Source organism: Balaenoptera acutorostrata, chromosome 1 (genome assembly GCF_949987535.1).
Source record: "Balaenoptera acutorostrata chromosome 1, mBalAcu1.1, whole genome shotgun sequence".
NCBI lineage: Eukaryota > Metazoa > Chordata > Mammalia > Artiodactyla > Balaenopteridae > Balaenoptera > Balaenoptera acutorostrata.
This window is the reverse complement of record NC_080064.1, coordinates 78,692,176-78,716,548: the sequence shown is the minus strand read 5'-3', so window position 1 is coordinate 78,716,548 and position 24,373 is coordinate 78,692,176. Positions and strand designations below refer to the sequence as shown.

The 24,373-nt window shown below is 36.2% G+C and overlaps 1 protein-coding gene across 6 annotated transcripts in view; it reads right to left on the bottom strand.

Annotated features, from left to right (window-relative positions):
* The window catches only part of PKN2 (protein kinase N2), a 190,982-nt gene extending 170,033 nt beyond the window's left edge, over positions 1-20,949 (bottom strand). For 5 of the 6 annotated variants that reach the window (XM_057544823.1, XM_057544822.1, XM_057544825.1 and 2 more), the window contains exon 1: positions 20,543-20,737. In XM_057544823.1, the coding sequence (XP_057400806.1) occupies positions 20,543-20,590 (48 nt within the window). In that variant the 5' untranslated portion in view covers positions 20,591-20,737. Of the gene's footprint in view, positions 1-20,542 lie in introns of all 6 variants that reach the window. The other variant, XM_007182344.3, reaches the window with a different exon arrangement.
* Positions 20,950-24,373: the final 3,424 nt, after the last annotated feature.

Genomic DNA, 24,373 nt, shown 5'->3' with positions numbered 1-24,373 from the left:
TTTTCAACTGAAACTACGATACCTCATGAAAACTAAGCATTTGAGAGCTTTCATTTGCTTTTCTCTTAGCTCTCTGAGGTAAAATATCTTTCATCACACGAGAAAGAAGTCATAACTGACTAAAAAACTTTTAAGTGGTGAAATCTGCATATTCCAAGTAAAAGGAGTAAATATGATATAAAGGAAAGCTATTTTTTTAAAAATAGGCTTTATTTCTTAGAGCAGTGTTAGGTTCACAGCAAAATTGAGTCGAAGTTCATAAAGCTATTTTTTAAAAGTTTACATTCTTTACATCTTTTTGGCTGTTGACCTCAAAGAATAAAAACAGCACAATGCCTTATTTCTCGAGCTGTTGACAAAAGTTTAGAACCAGCAAATGTATCAAGGCCAATTTCAATTATTAAATAATGTGCCTGTTAAAATAGAAAAAAAAAAACCAAGAAACATAATTTTGGGCAGCCTTCTAAATGAAAAATAGGAAGTTTTATTTAATTTTCCCTGCCTGCATGCATTTGGTTCCCATTATCCCACTCTCCTGGAACATCTTTTTCTCTTAATAAAATTCCACCTATCCCTTGAGCCAGTTTAAATTTCACCTGCTCCCTAAAGTTTATCTTAAAGTGACCACTCCCTTCTCTGAAGTCCTATAGCAACTGCCTGTACAACTCACTTAGAAATTGCGTGTGACCTCCAGTCATGTCTTCCATTGCTATCCTGAAATATAATTTAAATCTTGGACCGGTAACTATTCATGATGGTCTTAGCAACTGAATTTAGTTTCTAGAGCACCACTGTCAGTGAATAGTCCCTAACCACATGCAGCTGTGTATATTTAAATTTAAATTAAACTAAAAAGACAGTTCCTCAGTTGCACTAGCCACAATTTACATATGGCCAGTAGCTACTATATAGGGCAATAACCAAAATGACATATAACATTTCTACCATCCCAGGAAGTATTATTGAAGAATGCTGTTCTAAAGGGTAGTGGCCAGGTCCAATATTCATTTGTATATACTATAGTTCTTAACATAGTACCTGAATATGGTAGGCACTTCAATATTTGATTTAATAAAGACAAATTACTGTAGTGGAAGAGATGGTCCTACAAACATGTCTTGTTTGATTAGAAGTCTTTTAAGAATTTAAACAAATATTTTAAAATTTAGAGTATATCTCCCCCCAAAAAGGCAATGAGAGCCCATATGGAAACAACCACAGCCAAGAAATGATTGACACCAACTGCTTTTATACTTGCAGATTCCACATTGTGTGTATGTTCCCTACATTCACCTGCTTCACTATTTTGTTACTTGCCTAGATCCTGAAGGCATGTTAGTTGCGACGTCTGCTCTATATTCCATGGACATTTAAAAATTATTTTTTATTAACTAATATAAGAATTAATTTTGATCAGTCTTCTAAAGCTATAAATAGTGTACTTTAAACTGAATGGCTCCAGTTTGATACATAATCCTTTCAACAATGCAAGCCCTTAAGTAAACTGTTCTTTTTATATAAACGAAAGGTTCTGAATAAGAAATTTTCATACAGTGTCTAGTTGGCAATGCCTGAATCATAAGAATTAATCACCTTTCAGGGAGAGCCTCTCAAATACATGTCTTAATAATGTAACTTTTGAAATTAATTTTTTTAAAACGTTCCTTTGGGGACTACTGAAACAAAGAGAATGTGTCTATTTTAACTTCACAATAATACCAAAATTCATTTGCTCAAATATGATTACAACAGTAGGTACACAATGGCATTCCTATTGACTGAATTAATGAATTATATCCTTGCCTAGATATGAAAAAACTTGTTGCAAGTATCACCAGATAAAAACAAAATGTTAGTGTTCAAATAGTGAAATGTGAAATTCTGGTTTTGTAACTCTTTCCTGAACTAAATATTTGTTATTTGTTTTTTGCTATTTGTAGGTGTTTTATGGTATCTACATACGTTAGATTTTAAAAATTATCTACTTTCCTCAGCTTCAGCCACTTCTCATTATCACACCAGCTCATTATCTGTAACTGCAGAAAGCCAAGTTATTAACAGAAAAACAAAAGTTTCTGTTTTACAAAGAGCTGGAATGTGAACTGGTATCCTTTCTTAGCTCAACTCCAATAATTAAGCCTAAAAAGATATCTTTTCCAGAGTTGCTTATTGTCAATATCACTCCCTTCTCTTTCTACAAGATCAGAACAAACAACAGCCTAAGTTTTTGCTCCTTAATACTAGTTCTAACTAAAAATTGTTTTTAAACTAATGCAATAACAGTTAAAAGTTCCGATATGGAAAAAGTCATTTGATAGATTTTTTAAAATGAGATTAGATCAATTTCCTTTTACTTCTGAAAAGAAATACATGAACCATTATTCTAAGAAATGAGGAATTTTATTTTTGGCTTACAGTCTTTCAAATAATATACTCATGGAATTAATAAAAAGTTTTAAAAATTACTTTTAAAATGCTAGATTTAAATGAGCTCTCAAGCTCAACACTTATTCAGCAATTAAAATAATTTATAAACATAGCCAGCAGGTTCAAAAACAGTTTCATGCATTTTAAAATATCCTGTGATACATTTTTAAAAAGTAATCTAAAAAGATAAGTCAACAAACTGGTATTAATAAAAACACACAACACAGATTAATAAAGGGAATGACACACACACACACACACACACACGCGTGCGCACACACACACACACCACCTGCCCCTCCAGTTCTCTAAAGATGGCATTTGAGGTTGTCAGCAAAAAAAAAGCTTCATCTAATTTCAGTGATAGTAAAAATGCTTAAGAATACAGTACAGAATTTCTAGTTAACAATACTGTATAGTATATTCGAAAGTAGCTAAGAGAGATCTTATGGAAGTTCTCATCATAAGAAAAGAAAAACTTGTAACTATGTGTGATGATGATGTTAACTAGATTTGTTGTGATAATCATTTAGCAACATATACATGTATCAAATTGTTATGTTGTATACCTAAAACTATTACAATGTTATACGGCAATTATATCTTGATAAAAAAATAAAATTTAAAATTTAAAATACAGAATTTCTAGAATAAGTTGTTTTAAGATCTCAACATGAAGAAACTGAACAAATTACTACTAATCATCGTTTGCTGTCTTCTACACCTGAGATAATTAAACTCCAACTCCTAAAAGCGAACACAACACATACTCTCCTAACTAACAGAATAATGGATATAAAATATGATTTCAAACTCAGTCTACTTTCCTGTAAATCTCTGATATATACAGATATATACACTTTACATATTTTTAATATATTAAACTTCTAAGACATTGTTTACTTCACTTGAAAACCAATTTAACATTCATTCAGCACAAAGTACTTTAAACTTTCCAGTCAGAGTGTGAACCCAAACCTCTTGACTCACTGCAAAAAATGTCTTTAAACAGACATAATTATTTTCTAAACAAAACTAAAACATTTCTTTATTCAAATATAAATAAAAATATTTCCATAATCCACAAGAGACTTTTCTGTCTTCCTTAAATTTAAGGTATTAAAATAAGCCTGTGCATTCATTATACAGCACTGTTCAAGAGAACTTTCTGTGATGATCGAAATGTTCTATATATCAATGCTGTCCATATGGCAGTCACTAGCCACATGTGACTACTGGGCACTTAAAATGTGGCTAATGTGAATGAAGAATTAAATTTTAAATTTTATTTAATTTCAATTAATTTAAACTTTAATAGCTACATATGACTAGTGGCTACTGCACTGAACAACAGTTATACCCTATCAAACGATCACAACTAGGTACAATACCTCAGTACAATATATACTAAAAGAAGAGCATCAAAGGAAGCAACCCAAGTGTCCATTAATGGATGAATAAACAAAATGTGGTATATACACACAACGGAATATTATTCAGGCTTAAAAAGGAAAGAAATTTATGCTATAACAAAGATGAACCTTGAAGACATTATGCTAAGTGAAATAAGTCAGTCACAAAAAAGATATACACAGCATGATTTCACTTATATGTCAAATTCATAGCGACAGAAAGTAGAAGAGTTTTTGCCAGGACCTGAGGAAAGGGGGTAGTGAGAAGTTAGTGTTTAATGGGTACAGTTTCAGCTTTCCAAGATGAAAAGAGTTCTACAGATGGATGGTGGTGATAGTTGTACAACACGGTGGATGTACTTAATGCCACTGAGCTATACACTTAAAAATGATTACGATGGTAAATGTTATGTGCATTTTACCACAATTAAAAAACTTTTTTAAAAGCATCATAATCTGACCAAGTAAGTACTTCTGATAAAAGAGTTAACTAGAAATCTAAAGTCACCAAAAAAGGAAATACAGTGCTTTTTTTTACAGAAGAAAACATCACATTTGCTGAAAAATAGTTATAGTAACCCCATTAGGAATCAAGTTGTATTACATTATCCCACTATAGCCAAGAGCTGAGCATTTTACTTCTACAGGATCTAGGTGGACAGAGAATATTGTCTTTTTTAAGAAGGCACAAGGTTAGACAGAGTAAAGTCAAAGCTGAATTACGAAGTATTGATACTTAGTGTTTTGTTGTTTGGTTTGGTTTGGTTTTAGGCACTGGCAATAGAGCTGGCCTTGAGCGAGTCACATATTGAGCAACAAGAAAAACAGAACCCAGAAATACACTCAGTTAACTGTATAGCTATTTTCACCTTCTTTAGAAGATAAGATGAACTCTATTTTAGTGGTAGGGTATAATAAAAGTACAGTTCTCAGATTGTAAAGAGCATAGCAAGGAAAAACTAGGGTAGGGATGAGAATACTACCACTAATAAGAAATTACTTAGGCACAAGAAAGGAGGATAAAATTAATGTAGGTAACAAAAACAAATAGATCATCCTTTTTCTCACAAATCTATCTGAATGTATTCAGGCCCAAATGCTATGATCAGTAGAAGTGTTAACACGTTACAACAAAATATTTTAGGAAAGTTATTAGATGCTCAAGTGGAAAAGGGCTTATAAAATGAAGTTTATTCTAAGGTGTTTTAAAAACTATTTTATTTAAAGCAGTTTATTACTGTAAGATATTTGCCCCCACAAACAAACTAGAAATAAGGGCAGACTAAATTTTAACATCAGAGAGATATATATTATTCCTTTAAAAGATATAAAATGAGTAATTTTTCAGTGCACTAATATGTCTCATGCACATAAAATACCTTGCAAGTCGATATTGTGGGTAACATGATTGCCCTATTTTAACATATATAATTTATAAATATAGAAAACATCATTCAACTTCATTAGTAATAAATTCTTTAAATGATTTTTAAATTATGTATAAACTTTAAACCATGATAAACTCTCCAGAAGTTACACACTACTACTGCTGGAATCACTATACCTCTACAGTATTTTTATGTTATAAAAATTCTACAAAGGACTTTGATACTACCGTGAATACTCACAACTAGGTGGCAAACTATATATTGCCTTTATAGTTGTTCTGTTCTCTTGAAAAAAAAATGACATTCAATTTTAAAATAGCTTTAAAAATGTTAACCATTTTTTAAGCATAGTAAAGAAAAAGATTACAACTTTAAAAGTTAATAAAACTAGAATTGTATAGAGTACTAAAATGAGGGATAGGAGTCAGAAAATAACGGTTTAGGTTAAAGCAGGCATTGGCTGAGTAAACATGAACACCTGTAAACTGGGTATAATAATTCCTCCCTATGCCTAACTAAAAGGGTCATCTTAAGAATCAACTGAAATAATACATATAAAAGTGCTTTATAACTCAAAAATGCTTCACAAACATAGAGTGATATTGCTATTAGTAATATTACTCATATTTTTTCAACATCTTCCTCTTTATTTTGTATGAGGTAACCAACCAACACCAGTTTCATTTCTATAATTACCATTACAGTACAGTAAAATAAAGACTATCTGCCATCTTGCTAACTTCAAAGAAAAGAAAAGGAAAGGAAAGGTCCACTTTTTTTTTTTTTAAGATTTAGTCAAGTGGTTTTTTTTTTTAGGGATTTGATAAGTAAGAATTTTACTTTAGATCTGATATTTAAGATTTCCAATCCTTAAAAGGACAAACCAAAACTAAGTGTAGAATTTTGTATAGAGTTCTATGAGGTTTTAACACAATGAAAACATATACCAGAACAAAAATTTATAGTAAAATGGACTCTCCTGATGCTGGAGTGCAAAGACAAGGTTTCCATAGCAACAAAATGAAAACTCAATTATTCTAACCAATAAACAACAAATAATTGGACATTTAGTATAACTTATACATCAAAGCTCAAACATATTCTATTAGAGTTGATATTATTTATTAATATTCAGAAGTATATTACCACAAGTCTGTTTCTCCAGTGCTGAAATGTGAGGGACCATTTTAGAATTTGTAGATATATAACCTTAGTTCAAATTTATAAAAAGTCCAAAAGCCTCTAGGAAAGGACAAAATAAGGATCTGAACTTATTTAAACTGCTTCGTGAAATCTCTGAATTGTTCTATTGCTCAATATTTACAATGCGTATTTTTTGCATGACAAATAACAGACTCTTAAATGAAAGCTCAATCCTAGAAGTTCATCATTTATCAAACTATCATTTTCTTATTATTCTTACACACATAACTTCAGCATACTGATAATTTAAATTAAGACAATCATGTAAATACACACATCTTTCAGATAGCTATCCTCATTATACCCTCTATGAAGCAAAAGAGGAACGAAAAGAGGGGAAAACAACCTATGAAGTATGATCAGTTCTCTAGATCTCTTATGCCCAACTTCAGCCAGACTGTCAACCACAAAACTTAAATATTTAAAGAAAAATGAAGTAATCCTAAAACATAAACCTGCAGGGGAAGGATTACTGTTTACTATATACCAGGAACTTTATGTACATCATTTAAAAAAATACATCAGGGAAATGCAAATCAAAACCACAATGACATATACACTTCACACCGGTCAGAATGGCTATCATCAAAAAGAACACAAATAACAAAAGACAGAAAAAGAAAAATATCATATGATACTGCTTACATGCAGAATCTAAAAAAAAAAAAAAAAAAGATACAAATGAACTTATTTACAAAACAGAAACAGACTCACAGACTTAGAGAACTAACTTATGGTTACCAGGGTGGAAAGGTGTGGGGGAGGAAGAGTTAGGGAGTTTGGGATTGACATGTACAAGCTGCTATATTTAAAATGGATAACCAATAAGGACCTACTGTATAGTGCAGAGAACTCTGCTCAATATTATGTAGCAACCTAAATGGGAAAAGAATTTGAAAAAGAATAGATACATGTATATTTATAACTGAATCACTCTGCTGTACACCTGAAACACAACACTGTTAATCAACTATATTCCAACATAAAATAAATTTCAAACAAAAAAACAAATGCTGGCGAGCATGTGGAGAAAAGGGAACCCTCATACACTGTTGGTGGGAATGTAAATTGGTGCAGCCACTGTAGAAAACAGTATGGAGGTTTCTCAAAAAACTAAAAATTGAACTACACATGACCCAGTAACTCCACTCCTGGGTATGTATCCGAAAAAAACAAAAACACTAATTCTAAAAGATGCATACACCCCAGTGTTCATAGCAGCATTATTTACCGTTGCCAAGATATGCAAGCTACCTAAGTGTCCATCCACAGATGAATGGATAAAGAAGCTGTGGTATATATACAATGGACTACTACTCAGCCATAAAAAAGAATGAAATTTTGCCATTTGCAGCAACATGGATAGACTTGGAGGGTATTATGCTAAGTGAAATAAGTCAGACAAAGACACTGTATGACATCACTTACATGTGGAATATAAAAGATACAACAGGGCTTCCCTGGTGGCGCAGTGGTTGAGAATCTGCCTTCCAATGCAGGGGATGCGGGTTCGAGCCCTGGTCTGGGAAGATCCCACATGCCGTGGAGCAACTCGGCCCGTGAGCCACAATTACTGAGCCTGTGCGTCTGGAGCCTGTGCGCGGCAACGAGAGGCCGCGATAGTGAGAGGCCCGCGCACCGCGATGAAGAGTGGCCCCCGCTTGCCACAACTAGAGAAAGCCCTCACACAGAAACGAAGACCCAACACAGCCATACATACATACATACATAAATAAAAAGAATGTAAGCAGACAAGAATATCATTAAAAAAAAAAAATACAACAAACTAGTGAATATAACAAAAAAGAATCAGACTCACTGATATAGAGAACAAATCAGTGGTTACCAGTGGAGAGAGGGGAGGAGGTAAGGGCAATATAGGGGTAGGGGATTAAGAGGTACAAACTATTATGTATAAAATAAACTACAAGGAGGGGCTTCCCAGGTGGCGCAGTGGTTGAGAATCTGCCTGCTAATGCAGGGGACACGGGTTCGAGCCCTGGCCTGGGAAGATCCCACATGCCGCAGAGCGGCTGGGCCCGTGAGCCACAACTGCTGAGCCTGCGCGTCTGGAGCCTGTGCTCCGCAACGAGAGAGGCCGCGACGGTGAGAGGCCCGCGCATGGCGATGAAGAGTGGCCCCCGCTTGCCACAACTGGAGAAAGCCCTCGTACAGAAACGAAGACCTAACACAGCCAAAATCAATCAATCAATCAAACATACGCATCTGATTCAAGATCCTCATTAAAAAAAAAAAAAATAAATAAACTACAAGGAAATACTGTACAACATAGGGAATATAGCCAATATTTTATAATAACTATAAATGGAGTATAACCTTTAAAAATTGTAAATCACTATATTGTACACCTGTAACTTGCATAATATTGCACATCAACTATACTTCAATTAAAAAAAAACCTTACAATAGCCCTGAGCCAGAAATTATCACCATTTTTATAAGAAAACTTGCCTCATGGAGCTAAATAACCCACCAAATCAGACAGCTAATTTGTGCTAAATATGGGATTTAAACCTAGGTCTGTATGATTTCAAAACTTTACCTACTAGACCAGTGATTTCAACTAGGCCTTAAAATTACTGATCAGTAAATTTCCAAAAAGAAATTTGGCAGATATATATAAGATTACTGATTTATTATTTTGCCAGTTAGAATATAACTATCAATTATTCTAATCATTTCTTAAAAGAGAGTACATTTGGACATCAAGAATGTAAGGATATAAAGAGAAGCAGAAACAGCAAAATCTCAGAATGGAGTACAGTCCACATCTCTACTTATAAACTGGCAACTTTATATAGACATATACAGAATACATACTCATACAACATTGTCCTTCGGGTGAAAATATCATCATGAACAGCACTGGTCCATGACCTACTAGTTGTAACATGCTTAAGTATCTTCAAAAAAAAATGCATACTTTTAAAACTCAACGAGGCTTCCTTTTCTTTGCGTACCAAACTGATAATGCATCAAGAATTGATAGGGTCAAGTATCTTTATTGTCACAGGCACTTCTAACTGACAGGCTCATTAGTAGATAAAAGAACACTTCCCCGCTCCTCAAGGCTCCCAAGAGAACAAAAAATTAGATAACTTTTACTGATACAGCAAGAAATAAGTTTTGCTGTTTACAAGTATACCTGTTTTCTAAGGAGGACTGATTCCTTTAATATATAAGGTCTTGTCTGATGAACACTTGAGGAGCTTGGCTCTGCCTGTTGAGAGGAAGAATTTGAGGGAACTGAACTGTTCTTCTTTAGGGAGAGAAGAATTTGAAGTTTTGATGGCAAATAAGAAAGAAAGGATTGAAGAATAGACAGGAAGTTGAGGAGAGAGGAGCCAACCATGGTATATGAAACTGGGTATACTATGGGGGAAAGGACTAAGTGAAATATAAGTATCTTTGCTGAAACCAATTAACTTGTTACATGCCTATAAACATGTGTAGAAACAGAAACCCAGGAAGCAGAGGGTGCCCTGAGAATTTAAGTGCTTCCCACCAGGAAAACAGAAATCTTGGGGAGACTTTGGATTTCCATAGGCCATAAGATTGTGGGTTCAAGCCTATCCTACCTAGAGCTTGAAGGTAAGATTTGTCCTTCAGATCAACTAGCTAGTCATCAAGAATAATCCTAATGAAAAAGCAAACATTGGCATTGCTGAGAGAAGGAATGATATAAAATAAGAGATACTCCACAAAGTGAAAGGCTAGGGTAAGAACCTGAGCAGACAGGAGATAGGGGGTGGTTACTGGAGTGGGGTGAGTCTGGGAAAAGGAGGAGCAGAGAAAAATGCCAAAAGAAGAAAGAGAAACTACAGTATATGGGTTAAGAGGCATTTGTCCTCTGAAGTCAGAGAGCATCTTGGTTCATGCCAATTATGCGACCATGGAGGTTATTTCCTTTAAAGTTTTGCTTTCTTGCCTATAAAGTAGAGATAATAGTACAACTTCAGTAGAATTGTCTTAAGGATTCAGTGAAATAACATCAATATAAATTAGTTATAATTTGTTTTTAATAATAGAAAAAATTGCTATTTTTATTATTACTTGCTTCAGTTGTATCTAGACTTTGTTTCTTCTGCCAGTAGAAAATTCTCGGTCTGAGATGAGGAACTAAATTATTACGACTAAAGGTAATAAACTTAATATCATGTACGTGTCAAGTGGCCCTACCCAAAGAAAAAAGACGCAATGCCATTCTGCTCCCTCAAAAAGACCATAACAGAAGCAGGAAAAAAGTTTTAGGTAATAAACTTAAAATCTGGGGACTTTTAGACATGAGCCTGTTATTTATTCAACAGACATTAACAAGTAGCTACTATGTACAAGTTGCTCTGCTGAGGACTAAAAGCGTAAAGGTGAAGACAGGACATATAGTTCTTTTTGTCAAAGATTTTAAGCATTCAACACAGCAGAGAAAATGAGGTAGGATGCAAACAACTATGGTGCAATACAATGTATGGTAAAAGCCACGAGATAGAAAATATCCTACGTAAGTTTTGAGGAGACATTATACATGACTAGGGGAAAATAAGAAAAAAAATTAAAAAGCAGATCTAAACTAGGCCCTAAAGAAACATTCCAGTTGAAAAAAAATAAAACAATAAAATACAGACAGAATATAGGTGAGGAAAAATCACTAATCATGGTGTGCCTAAAAAATAGGCTGTTTGCATGAAAAGAGTTAAGAATTAAAAGGTATTTTGGGGGGCTTCCCTGGTGGCACAGTGGTTAAGAATTGCCTGCCAATGCAGAGGACACGGGTTCGAGCCCTGGTCCGGGAAAATCCCACATGCCGTGGAGCAACTAAGCTCGTGCACAACAACTACTGAACCTATGCTCTAGAGCCCACAAGCCACAACCACTGAGCCTGCATGCCACAACTACTGAAGCCTGTGTGCCTAGAGCCCATGCTCCGCAACAAGAGAAGCCACTGCAATGAGAAGCAATGAGGAGCAGCCCCTGCAAGCCGCAACCAGAGAAAGCCCGCGAGCAGCAATGAAGACCCAACGCAGCCAAAAATAAATAAATTAAAAGAAAAAAGAAAGAAAGAGGGCTTCCCTGGTGGCGCAGTGGTTGAGAATCTGCCTGCCAATGCAGGGGACACGGGTTCGAGCCCTGGTCTGGGAAGATCCCACATGCCACGGAGCAACTGGGCCCGTGAGCCACAATTACTGAGCCTGCGCGTCTGGAGCCTGTGCTCCGCAACGAGAGGCCGCGATGGTGAGAGGCCCGCGCGCCGCGATGAAGAATGGTCCCCACTTGCCGCAACTAGAGAAAGCCCTCGCACAGAAACGAAGACTCAACACAGTCATAAATAAAAAAAAAAGAAAGAAAGAAAGAAAGAAAATCCTCCACGGGATTGCCTTTGCACCTGCGTCAAAAACAAATTAAAAAAAAAAAAAAGGTATTTTGGGGCCACGGCAATGACAGCTTCCAGCTCTGAGCTAAGGAATTAGGACTGTATCTCAAGCAGTCAGGAGTCACTGAACGCTGCAGACAACTTCTGAATCTAGCAGCTGCACATAGTCTAAACAAAAACAGAATGAGACTGAAGAAGTAGAGGTGGAATATCAAGATATTATAATCATCCAAATGATAATGAGAGCCCAAACTTGGGCAGTGGCAAAGCAATGAATGAATTCAATTTACATAAATAGAAGAATCAACTGAAGAGGCTGAGACAGCAGTCAAATAAAAGTGACCAGCAGATCTTTCTAACACGGGCAACAAGAGAAAGAATGATCACCTTCAGAAATGCAGACAAGTCAGACGTAGTAAACGGGTCACAGAATTAGTCATAGAAATCAGTCATTTATTTATTAAGCATTATTTATTCAACCATATATCAAGTGTAAGCCATATGTCAGGTGCTAGGGGCATAAAACTGAGTAAGACCTAGTTCCTGTCCTGAAAGTGGGAGATACACATATAATTTAACAGTTAATTGCCATATTGGATGATATATTCAATCACAGGAGCTGCAAAATGAGAAGTAGGCTAATTTGCCAATGGATCAAAATGCTACATGACCAATCACTAAATTTACTTATTTATTAAAAATGTACCTTAAGTAAAAGTCTTCTTGATTATATGATATGAACATATTTATATATTCAACAAATACATTTTTCTTAGTGGAATTTTGAAGAGTGCCCAATTTGTCAAAAGTTTTTTAAGCATACCATCAATAAATTTAACAAAAATTAAATTTAAATTTTTTTTTCATCAACAGATATCACAGCAATGGCAAGAACTGCATTTAGGATTCCAGGTGTGTAAATACCAGTAAATTCTGCAAGAGAAGATTATTTTCTATTTTATATCCAGTATTAAATCTGATCAGCTACAGCACTTTATTGACAAGCTATGCATATAACTGAATAACCAATTCATATAATTCTAGACTTGGAATATATTGTCCTTCAAATGAAAGAATAAAATATTAATAATTAGTAATAGTAATAAATTTGCACTGAAAAGATATGGAGTGGGAAAATAAGCAACTGATGAACTATTTACATATATAATTTACACTATTTATTTCTAAATTTACCCTTTGAGTCAAATAACATTTGAGTGCCTAGTATGTGTTAAACAATACAATATTTTATACAACGTCCTATAGTTGTTCCTGTGGATACTTTGTAAATCCATGAGTCATAAACTGTATAACTTTACCCTTTCTATACCAAACTTAGACTAGATATTAAGTGCAGGCTTGCTGATCACAATGATGTAAATGATTTTCAATGTTTGCCAAAAAGGTAAAACACTTAAAACTGTCCCTCCCACAAACCCCCAAAAGAAAGTGAAAAGACAAGTTACAAACTGAGATAAGACATTTACAATACACACAAAGGATTTATATGAGGAATATAAAGAACTCTTACAAATCAATTTAAAAAACACAGAAAAATAGGCAAGACTCATGAACAGAAATTTCACTGAAGAGGAAACATAAAAGGCCAGTAAACATTAAAAAAAAAAATGTTCTACATCAGTGATGATCAGGAAAATGCAAATCAAGACCATTTGATGAGATCACATTTTACACTCTTCTGATTTGTAAAAATTAAAAGACAATATCAAATGTCAGAAAAGATAGATGCCCAAGGGATCTTTTATCTCTTACCTGCTGACAAACTATAAATTGGCACAACCACACTGCAAGCTGGGCATTACCCTGTGAGGCAACAATTCTACATCTGGGTATATAATTAATAGAAACTCTTACATATATGCAATAAGAAAGAATGCACAGAACATCCATAGTCATCGTTCACAATTACAAAAACCAGAAAATAAATAAATGCCCAACAAGGAAGAGTCAGTGGATAAATATCCAAATAACCAATAAGGGGAGAGTTGAATATTTTACTCATTGAAATATCACACAGCAATTAAAATGAGTGATTACAGCAACATACAATAATATGGTTAAATCAGCAATAGTAAGTGAAAAATCAAGTTTGGAGAGATTATATTGAACACAATTATATAAAAACAACTAAAATAAAAGATATAACTTTTAGAATTGTATATCCAACAAAACTAAATGCAAAGAAAGAGAATGAGCACAGGACTCAGGATGATGGTTACTTTGGATGACAAGAATGTGGAGGTAGGGGGATGGAATGAAGAAAAACCATGTATAGGTTAAGTTCCTAGCTTTTAGGGGGAGTTGGGGAGTGAGTGGTGGTCCATGGGTGTTTATTACAATGATATATGGATGGATAATGATTAATCCAAACCAGTGTACCTAAGGTTTAATAAAAGGAAAAAAAAATCTGAAAATTTAATGAAGTTTGTTCAATGAAAATTCTGAAACAGACAAAACAAGCACCTCCTTAGAGAATCTCTAGGGAAACAACTATAGGAAAGGGAAAACAATATGATTAATTGTAAAATATATGATATTTAGCATACGTATTGGGTGGTAAGTATATTTTCTATAATCTAAAATAAATTCTAAATTCTATAATAACAACTTTCCAATAAATTATGATGTTTGTAAGCCAGGGCAGTAAAGCTTCAACCAATTAGAAAAAGTAAACGATTGCCAAGTTCCTAAAATAGATAAATCCTAATAACATTATATATTATGTAATTCTTGTCTATCAGTTCATCTCTATAACACGACACCAACAGTTACCTTCAAATCTAAGGTATTTACCATCAAATACACTCCTCCCAGGCTTTCCTGTTCTTCATTTTTAACAGACAATATTTATGTATATAATGTTACACAAATTTAATTTTTCTGAGATTGTGAAAAACTAAATGTGACAACAGAGCTAGTTTCAAGTAAGATTTCATTAGATAAAATTAAGAGAAACTAGACATGTATCAAAATAAATGTTCTCTATTTCTGCTTTTCTAAGATATTAGAAGTTTACTTTTTCATTAGTATGTTTTTCTCAGTCAAGATTTTAAGTATCTTTTTAAAGCTTTTAACTAGTTTCGACTTTCTTTGTTGCCAAGTTTGAACTCTGCTGCATATCAAAAGTTATTCATATTAAATGTTACATGATTTCTGTCATACTCTAATTAGAGTAAAATTGGTTTTTGAAATACAGAAGACATTTGACAACTGTTCAACAGAGTACACAGTACTAGAAAATGATGCAAAATTAACTACTCTGGGGGCTTCCCTGGTGGCGCAGTGGTTGAGAATCTGCCTGCCAATGCAGGGGACACGGGTTCGAGCCCTGGTCTGGGAAGATCCCACATGCCACGGAGCAACTAGGCCCGTGAGCCACAATCGCTGAGCCTGCGCGTCTGGAGCCTGTGCTCCACAACAAGAGAGGCCGCGATAGTGAGAGGCCCGCGCACCGCGATGAAGAGTGGCCCCCACTTGCCACAGCTGGAGAAAGCCCTCGCACAGAAACGAAGACCCAACACAGCCAAAAAAAAAAAAAAAAAAAAAAAAAAAATTAACTACTCTGTTCAAATATCATATATGCTTCTGGAAGTAACATTATTTTAAGTGATATTCATCTCTCTATTAACTAATTAGAGATGATCGAAAAACATGATCACTTTAGAGCCATCATTTTATAATACTAGTTTCAGCACAAAGACTTACTCAAAATAAAAATATTTTGAGATAAAAAAGTCAATAAAGCTAGTTTGATCCACTTATCTAGAACTAGTGGCAATTTTTTTTTAACCTACAGCTATTTCTATCTTAAAACTCTATGAGCCTCATTTCTCTTTACAATTCTAATAAGTAAAATAGGATACAGAAGGGAGGAAAAATATCAAATCAGTATGTTGTATACCTTAAAATCACACATTGTATGTCAAATATATCTCAATTTTTTTACAAAAGGGAGGAAAAAGAGGAAATGGACTCAAATGCCATGGGACTTATAAGTTGGAAAAGCTCGTCAATTACTCTGATAGAACTATGAGCACCTTCTATTTTCTTTGATGCTTTTCTGCATTTTCCAGATTTTTCTAGAATACACTTGTATTACATTGATAATTTTTTAAAAAAACTGTAAAATGTGTCTTACCCATCTACCTACTTTCTCATGCTACATTCCCCCAACTCATGCTAGTCTTAATCCTCCCAACACAGACACCTTCTACGTTCCAGTATCACTGCAAAATTAGATGCCATCTCCTAATTTCCCATCAAATGTGTAAAATAAAAGGGTGCTGTATGTAGATATAACTAGTGCAGAAATCCTTTTTGAACTTTTTAAGGGAATATTTTTGGGACAAGGGATTAGAAATGTAAATTAAAGAAAACTAAGTAATTTCTTAAGTCAATGATCATAGTCAACTTTTAACAGGCAAGACATTTCTCATCCTAGGTAACAAATGGAGCCTTCTCATCAATGTACTGTGTACCTACTCAGTGCCAAACACATAGCTTGGTTACACAGCTTAAAATTTTAAAGCAAAGTTTATTTTATGGACAGTCTACAGAGAAACATGAAATCTTTTGGAAGGTTTTGGGTGAACATTTGACAACTTTCATCAGAAACATTAATTGTTAAATGAAGAAAACCTGCAAAAATGTTATTGTACTGTTATTCTTTGTAGAATGTTATACCTTATTTGCAATAATAAAGCACTGTTAAATTATAGACTACCAAATAAAATGTGGAAATCACTTTTCCTTGTTAGAGAGGAACCTAACAAGTAGTATAAAGTTTATATTAAAGTTAACTCTGGTTAACTACATTTTGGGCCAATTTTTAAAAAGGTCACACATTTACAATATTGGAATGCAAAACATTTATGGGTCCACATATTACAAAATGGTGTAGTCGAAAAGATATAAATCCAAATTCAAACTCAGACTTACATTGTGCACATGAATGACTGACTTAACTATTCCTGAACTTAGTTGCCTGATCTGTAAAATGGAAATAACAACACTCACTTTATTGGATTGTTTTAAAGATTACATAAGGTACACAGGGTACCAAGTACAATGTCTAACATACAGCAGATAATCAAGAAAGGTTATTTGTACTCTCCTCTAGAAAGTGAAAGCCATATCCTGTCATCTTTATGCCCTCCAATATACCTTTGGTAGCTACTCAATAAAGGTTTCTTGAAATGAATCCCTGTAACTTAAGACCAGCTACCTCAACCTTCCACTTGAGCAAGTCACCTCTACCTAAATAAATTCTGCTGAGAATGGAATTCAAGATTCCCAACACTTTATTAGCTATTTTTTTTTTAAAGGATTTTTCTTATTTATTTATTTATTTATTTATTTATTTATTTTTGGCTGTGTTGGGTCTTCGGTTCGTGCGAGGGCTTTCTCCAGTTGCGGCAAGCGGGGGCCACTCTTCATCGCGGTGCGGGGACCGCTCTTCATCGCGGTGCGCGGGCCTTTCTCTATCGCGGCCCCTCCCGTCGCGGGGCACAGGCTCCAGACGCGCAGGCTCAGCAATTGTGGCTCACGGGCCCAGCTGCTCCATGGCATGTGGGATCTTCCCAGACCAGGGCTCGAACCCGTGTCCCCTGCATTAGCAGGCAGATTCTCAACCACTGCGCCACCAGGGAAGCCCTATTAGCTATTTTGACGAAGATGAATATGCGATAATCAACATGGTAACTTTATAAGTATGCTACTCAATATTTGGGTCTGCACTCTACAAAATTACTGTTGTAGCCAACATTTTCATTTTGAGATTCTTTATATAGTTTTCATTAACTCAGTTTCCTTGAAAATAAACTTTAATTTCTTTGGCCTCACGAAAGTATCGCACTCATTTTCCCTCTACACTTCAAATAAAAAACAAGAGAACTTGACATAACAAGTTAATTACAAGAGATAAAAATTAGAAATTGCCAACTAAGTTTATGTTTTTTAACAGCCTATTTTTATTTTTACCACAGCAAATATTCTTCCTTGCACATTGAAGCCTCTAGCCTTCAAAGTCTGTGTATACTTTATTAATGATTCCTTGTTGAATGTCTCCTAAATTACTAACAAGAGTTAGAAACATTACATTATATAGAAATATTACAATAATTAACAAGACTGTGGTTTCAGATTTTCGTTGTCTTTCCACAATCAAAAGTTATTAATAAGCCAATTCCACCTCAAGTAAAGTATTTCAAATTCTGCCATACAATTCGAAAATTAATTTTTTACATGTTGGATTTACAATGTTTCTAAATAAATAAGTATCAATTTCATTAAAAGAAGTTGTAACATGTAACTTCCAGAGTGAGAAAAGATATGGCAAAGTAACAATTTCAACTAAACAATTTAAAAACTTGCTACACAAATTACTATTTAATTACTTAAAATCTGTATGGCAGAAAAGCATTAAGAACCTCACATTAAACAACTTTTCAATTTAAATAAATTCAAACAACTTAGAAGGTTTTTAAAAACTGGTTCTCCAAACAAGTTTGATAAATATTTGGTTACTATATTCTAGTTTCATGACCCAATGAAATAATAAAATGTTTGAACAGATGCATATACTTGGTGAAGCAAATTTTATCATGGTTCATCTTGAGTGCTGATATAAATAATATTTTCAATTATTTTAATAAACATGATAAAGTCCAAATGCAATAACTTTTATTAGAATTGGGAGTCAAATACACCAAGAAAAATGTCCTGGATATACATGACAACTTAAATGTAACACTTATTAAAAACTATTCTTTTTCTGGAAGGGGTTACATTTTAGTTTATTTAAAAGTCTAACTTTAGATTGGACGTTCCCCTAGTTTGGTCCCATTTTTAAAATACTCATATTTAAATATTCCTATTTATTTGACTTGCTTCTTTGTTATTGTAAAAAATGGTCTTATTAAAAGTCCCTAAATGTTATATTTAATATACATGAAAATATATTTTCACATTCAGTACCAAAATAAGAGTTTTTTATGTCAACTTTCTATAAAATACAAATAAGGATGCCAAATACTTTATGATTCTGAAGCCACTCCACTCAAGGAAAAATTCTCCTGTCATTTTCATGGCTTTTTTTCAGTCAGAAGTAAAATATGCTTTTCAAATTTCAAGACTAGGCAATGGAAAGCATTTCTGATGTGCCTCAAACTTCATTTCAAAAGCTCACGTAAAGTAATAAAACAATAAATTCCATTCATTTAGCAAACTGGTATGCTGGAAGACTTCCTTAGAAAAGGCTAAGAGTAATTAAAACACTATATAGCAACATGTGCAATAATACGAAATTCAGCCTTGCATTTCCAAAGGATTCCAAATTTGCAAAAGTGCATTGATATACCTTGTTGAAATCTATTTTTATGGAGGAAATATCGAGTATTATAACAATGCCTTCAAGCTTACATCTAACTGCACAATAAACCAAGCTAATATAGGAATTTATCGAAAATACATTTAAACAGCAAAAAACTTAGAAGCAATTGAATTTTGAAATCATCAAGAATGAACACTTCAGAGTGTCCAGATTCAGCCTTCTCAAAAAAATTAACTGCCCAACACACAAAAACGAATGTAAGTAGGCTATTTTTTTTTTCTCTGAACTCCCATCTCAATCTTCGAGTAGCTAAAAGACTATATTTAAACAAACCAAAATAAGTTTAAGTCAAAGAACAAGCATGAAACTTTAATCCAGATGTAAACATCTCTGGGACACTCCAAAGTAAAGAAAAATAAACCCAACAAGGTAGCGCACATACCCTGCACATCAAAGAGACCTAAACACCAAAATCGTGCCTACATCATCAAATATTTAGCTGGAAAATGAGAAGAATAATATTGCTACTCAACGTGCACTTTAATTAAGGGATCTATTTTGTTCACATCTTCTGCAAGCATGTGGTGTCCAACATTTTCCCTTAGTCGACTGCTTTGCCGTTTGTAAACAACTTCTGTAGTTCTTTTTTGGTATTCAAACAGGAGGGAAAATGAAAGCCTGAAAATCATCAGCATCTGAGCTTCCGGATCTGAGCCGGGAATAGCTGAAAAGGGGACCATGTAACTATCACTTGGTAAAAAAGAAATAAAAGGGTTAGCCCTCAAAATAAAAGAAAGAAATCTAGTCACCTAAAGAGGGTTGGTGAAGTGAAGCCAGCATTTGGTGAGACACTTTTTTTTGTTTTTTGTTTTTTCTTTAAAAAAAAAAAAAACTTGTCTGGGGGCTGGAAGTTATGGGGGCGCTCTTTGTGCAGAGTCGGAGGGGAAGGGGAGGGACGAGAAAACAGCTTGGGAGTCATTCAAAGGAGTTTAAGGAGCGGTGTTCGAGGGAAAGGCGGGGCGGGGCCCGGCCCGCAGGAGGTAGGGGGCGCCAGGGTTGTCCGCGGGCGGCTCTGACACCAGGGAGGGGGCGGCGAACTGGCCGCCCCGGGGACCGGGTGAGAGCCGACTCCGGCCGCAGGATGGGGTCCCTCTGGTAGGCAGAGTCAAATTAAATTGGTGGCAGGCCAGGGCTCCGGCGGGGGCAGAGGCTCTGGTTCCAGAAGGAAGCGGCTCCCGAGTGACATCCCCGAGTTTCCTCACTTAGCGGGCTAGGGGCGCGGCGGCCGCACGGCTCCCCTCGGCCCCCTACCCCGTGCCAGACTCTCTCCGTCTGCTCTGCCAGCGCCTCGCGCACGGGCCGCGGCCCTTACCTGCAGCTCCGTGAGCAGAATCTCCCCCCGTTCGGGGTTGGACGCCATTGCGCTCCGCTCTGGACTCCACACCTGGACGCGGCCGCTGCTGGCGGGCGAAGGGAGAAGGCGGGACGGGATCCGGGGTGGGGGGGTGAGGAGCGGGGAGAGAAAGAAAAAAACCTAGGGATTCATGGAGGCGCAGCCCCTGCTGGAGTCGCGGCTTATTTCGCCCGGTTCTTGGAGAGCGGCGGGGAGCCGGGACACTCGTAGCGGGCTCCCCCTCGCCGTCGCCCGCCCGCGCTGGACTCTCTTGCTCAGTCGCTGCCTCAGGGCGACGCCAGGAGCCGCCTCGAACCTCTCGGTGCGGGGCTGTGGGGCCGCGGCGGCAGCTCCTCCTGTCGCACCATTTGGCTGTCACCGCGTCGCAAAAGCGGCCTCACTTGGCGGCTGCCAGGGCACGTGACGGCCGCGGCCGCCGCCTCCCGCCGGGCGAAGGAGGTGGGGCGGAGGGGACCCCGAGGGCGGGAGCGGGGCGGGGCGGCTTCCGACCAGGCTCCGCGGTGGGGACTGCCATTGGACCCGGCCGGGGTGAAAAGGGGGGAGCGGACGGGGCTCGCGTCTCCTGGGCAGCGGGAAGAGGAAGAAGAAAACACACGCCCGCTTTCCTGCTTCGTTTAACTGCCCCGCCGTGAACGCTAGAAATCGGGAAACTACTCGCTCCTTTTTGTTTTTTTCCCAAGGTCCCTTTCTCTTTGCTTGCCACAGTTTAGGCCTAACGTAAACGGACCCTTTTCTAACCTCCACAACCGAAAGAGTTTCGGGACTCAAACCTGATAGATTATTCCGCAGCCCAAGCTATTAATCTTGCCTTTTGCTCGCACCCACCCTCTGCGCGCCTCTGCGACCAGTAAGGTGCACAGCTGGCGAAAGTGGGGTGTGGTCTGTACTTTTCAAGAAATGTTAGCGGCTCTCGACCTCTGGCAACTCTTAATGCACAGTTTTTTAAAGATACCTTTTCCCAAGCGCTGCACTACTGTGGTTTGGGCTTCAGTATTCCGCTGAGTTTAGAATTTAATTAGTTGGCTTCTTGAACTGTTTTAATTGAATTTAAAGTGAAGGCGGTGGGGCGGGATTAGCCTCGTGAATGGGAAAAAGCCAACTTTCCCGGTTGTAGTAAACATCCCGGTTAACCTATTAGTAACATGTAGCTAAGTAGTCTTAAGTTGGGGTTTAAGAAATGACACTATAATATTCAGGAATGTCAACAAAATCTCCAACCCGTAGCTTTTGTTTTGTCTGAGGAGTGAAAGCATATTCTAGGCACCTGCTTAACTTTTGATTATTTCAGGCTGAGATGCCATGGCTTTGTTAAAACTACTTAGGGAAAGTGATAGGGATAGTTTAGTTAGATAGCTACTTGAAGAATGGCTTAGTTGGCATACTGCTTAATTAAGTATGCTATCATGAACCTCTTACGCTGCATGTAAGATCTGTTGGGCTGATGCTAGGACTTAAGTTTATCTTTTTACCTTCTAAAGTCTAATGCATTTGTTTGACAAACAAACACTTGTCTAGAGTTCTGTGATCACATTTTCTGAACTCCAATTCATGTGATAGAGAATTTTTCTGGTGAGTCTTTCAAAAGTTTAAAAACTTTATATGTTTAATACATAGCCTTGGTTGAAAATGTTAATTAAAATATATGCTATAACAACACTTGGAAAAACCAGGATAAAAATGCCCTCCCTGGCAAGAGCCAGACAGTGTTCTAGACCCTGGAGCTACAGCTAGGATTAAGAAAGAGTCCTTGTCCCTGGAGTGATTGAGTCCTTTGGAGAAACAGACTTGTGTCCAAACAACTGTAGTGCAATTTTAAATGGTAGTCACAAAACGTTAGGGGACCACTGCATTCAGATAGATAGATAGATATACATATTTTGTGTGTAATAAAAATACATTACATAAAATTTACCATTTTAACAATTTTAAGTATACAATTCAGTGGCATTAAATGCATGCAGATATATTTTGCTTATTTTTCTTTTGCTTTACTCCAGAATGGATTTGAGATAGCTGACACACATAGTAGGTGCTTGAGAATGATGTAATTTAAAAGTACCTATGTAAGGAGTTAGAAATATAGTGAATGAGCATTCTTTTTAAAAATAAATTTAGATATAAGAGAAAGATGTTCACCTTTTAGTACCATGGTATTTTAAAACTAGAAGAGACTTAACATGTTGAGTCCAACGCTTACTATACGTAGAAGAAAATAAGCCATAATTTACTTAACTATTAGGAGCATGGGAACATTATTGCCCTTAGTGGCAGAGATGGAAACTGGAATCTAAATCTCCTAATTGCCAATCCTGTGCTTGTTTAAACTTAAACCATGCTGCTATAAGTACTTTAAAATAGATTAAAAAGTGAACTCAAAGCATTATAGTCTCTCAAATTTTTTACCATAGAAAAAGATTTCAAACTTTACATATTTCTAGTGCTAAATCAAGTATTAATAGTAATTTTAATTTTATATATCATGCGTAAATGTAAGCAACCAGCATAAAAAGTTTTTTAAATTATAGGAATTATTTCTGAGATTAGTTATGTTGGGGAAAGTAGTACAATACAAAAGGGAGCCAAGACAATATAAAACTGCTTGAGAATCTGGAAAATGTGATGGTTTAAACAGTAAATTAGCTTAAGCTGAAAACTACTACCCAGATCACAGTCTATGTTCAGGGGGTGGGGGGTGGTAAGTGGGGGAAAAGAACAAATAATAGGACATGGAATATATTTATCAAAATGAAGCATACTTGAAAAAGTTTTAATGGAAACGTATATCATGTTGATTCAGATGAGCTATATTCAGTCCCTACTTGCAAATGTTTTTAAGGAATCCTAAATATAGTTCACCTCAAGTTATGTTCTAATTTATATTAACAATGAAAAAGAGGAATTTTTTTATTTTACTTATTTCCATGTAAGAAATTAAAGACATAAAATATATCTGAATTGTGTCACTAATTTTGCAGGTAGCTTTTAAAAGTTTTCATAGATATTTTAAAGGTCTTTAATAAGTAGAGATGACCAAACATGTAGAAATAGTTTTGTTTGTTTGTTTATTATTATTACTTTTTTAATTTTTGGCTGCACTGGGTCTTTGTTCCTGTGCGTGGGCTTTGTCTAGTTGCAGCGAGCAGGGACTACTCTTCGTTGCGGTGCGCGGGCTTCTCATTGCGGTGGCTTCTCTTGTTGCGGAGCACGGGCTCTAGGCACGCAGGCTTCAGTAGTCGTGGCACATGGGCTCAGTAGTTGTGGCGCACGAGCTCTAGAGCACAGGCTCAGTAGTTGTGGCGCACGGGCTTAGTTTCTCTGCGGCATGTGGGATCTTCCCGGACCAGGGATCGAACCCATGTCCCCTGCATTGGCAGGCGGATTCTCAACCTCTGCGCCACCAGGGAAGCCCCTGTTATTGTTGTTTTTGCAAGTTAGTGGGAAGAAAAAAAAAAGTAGCTCCCTACTCCCAAGGGATAAAAGTAAAGTAGCAGTGGTAATCAAAGTAAGAGACTCCCAAAGGAGAGGCAAACTCAGAGAGACAGTCAGAACTACTTGGTCACCACCTTTTTCTTCCTTAGGAAACCCTTTGCAGGGATGTTCCCTTGCAAGCTCTATGAAGATAATTTTGAGAACAAGATTGTTAAAGTTGAGAACACAGTAGAGTTAAGTTGTAGTGACTATAGCAGATACTTTTAGAGGTGTCTGCTCAGCCCACATTCACTTCTCTGAGAATTACCTCTGTCACCAGAAAAGAAGTCTCTGTAGCTATGTTGATTTGGCTTAATCTAG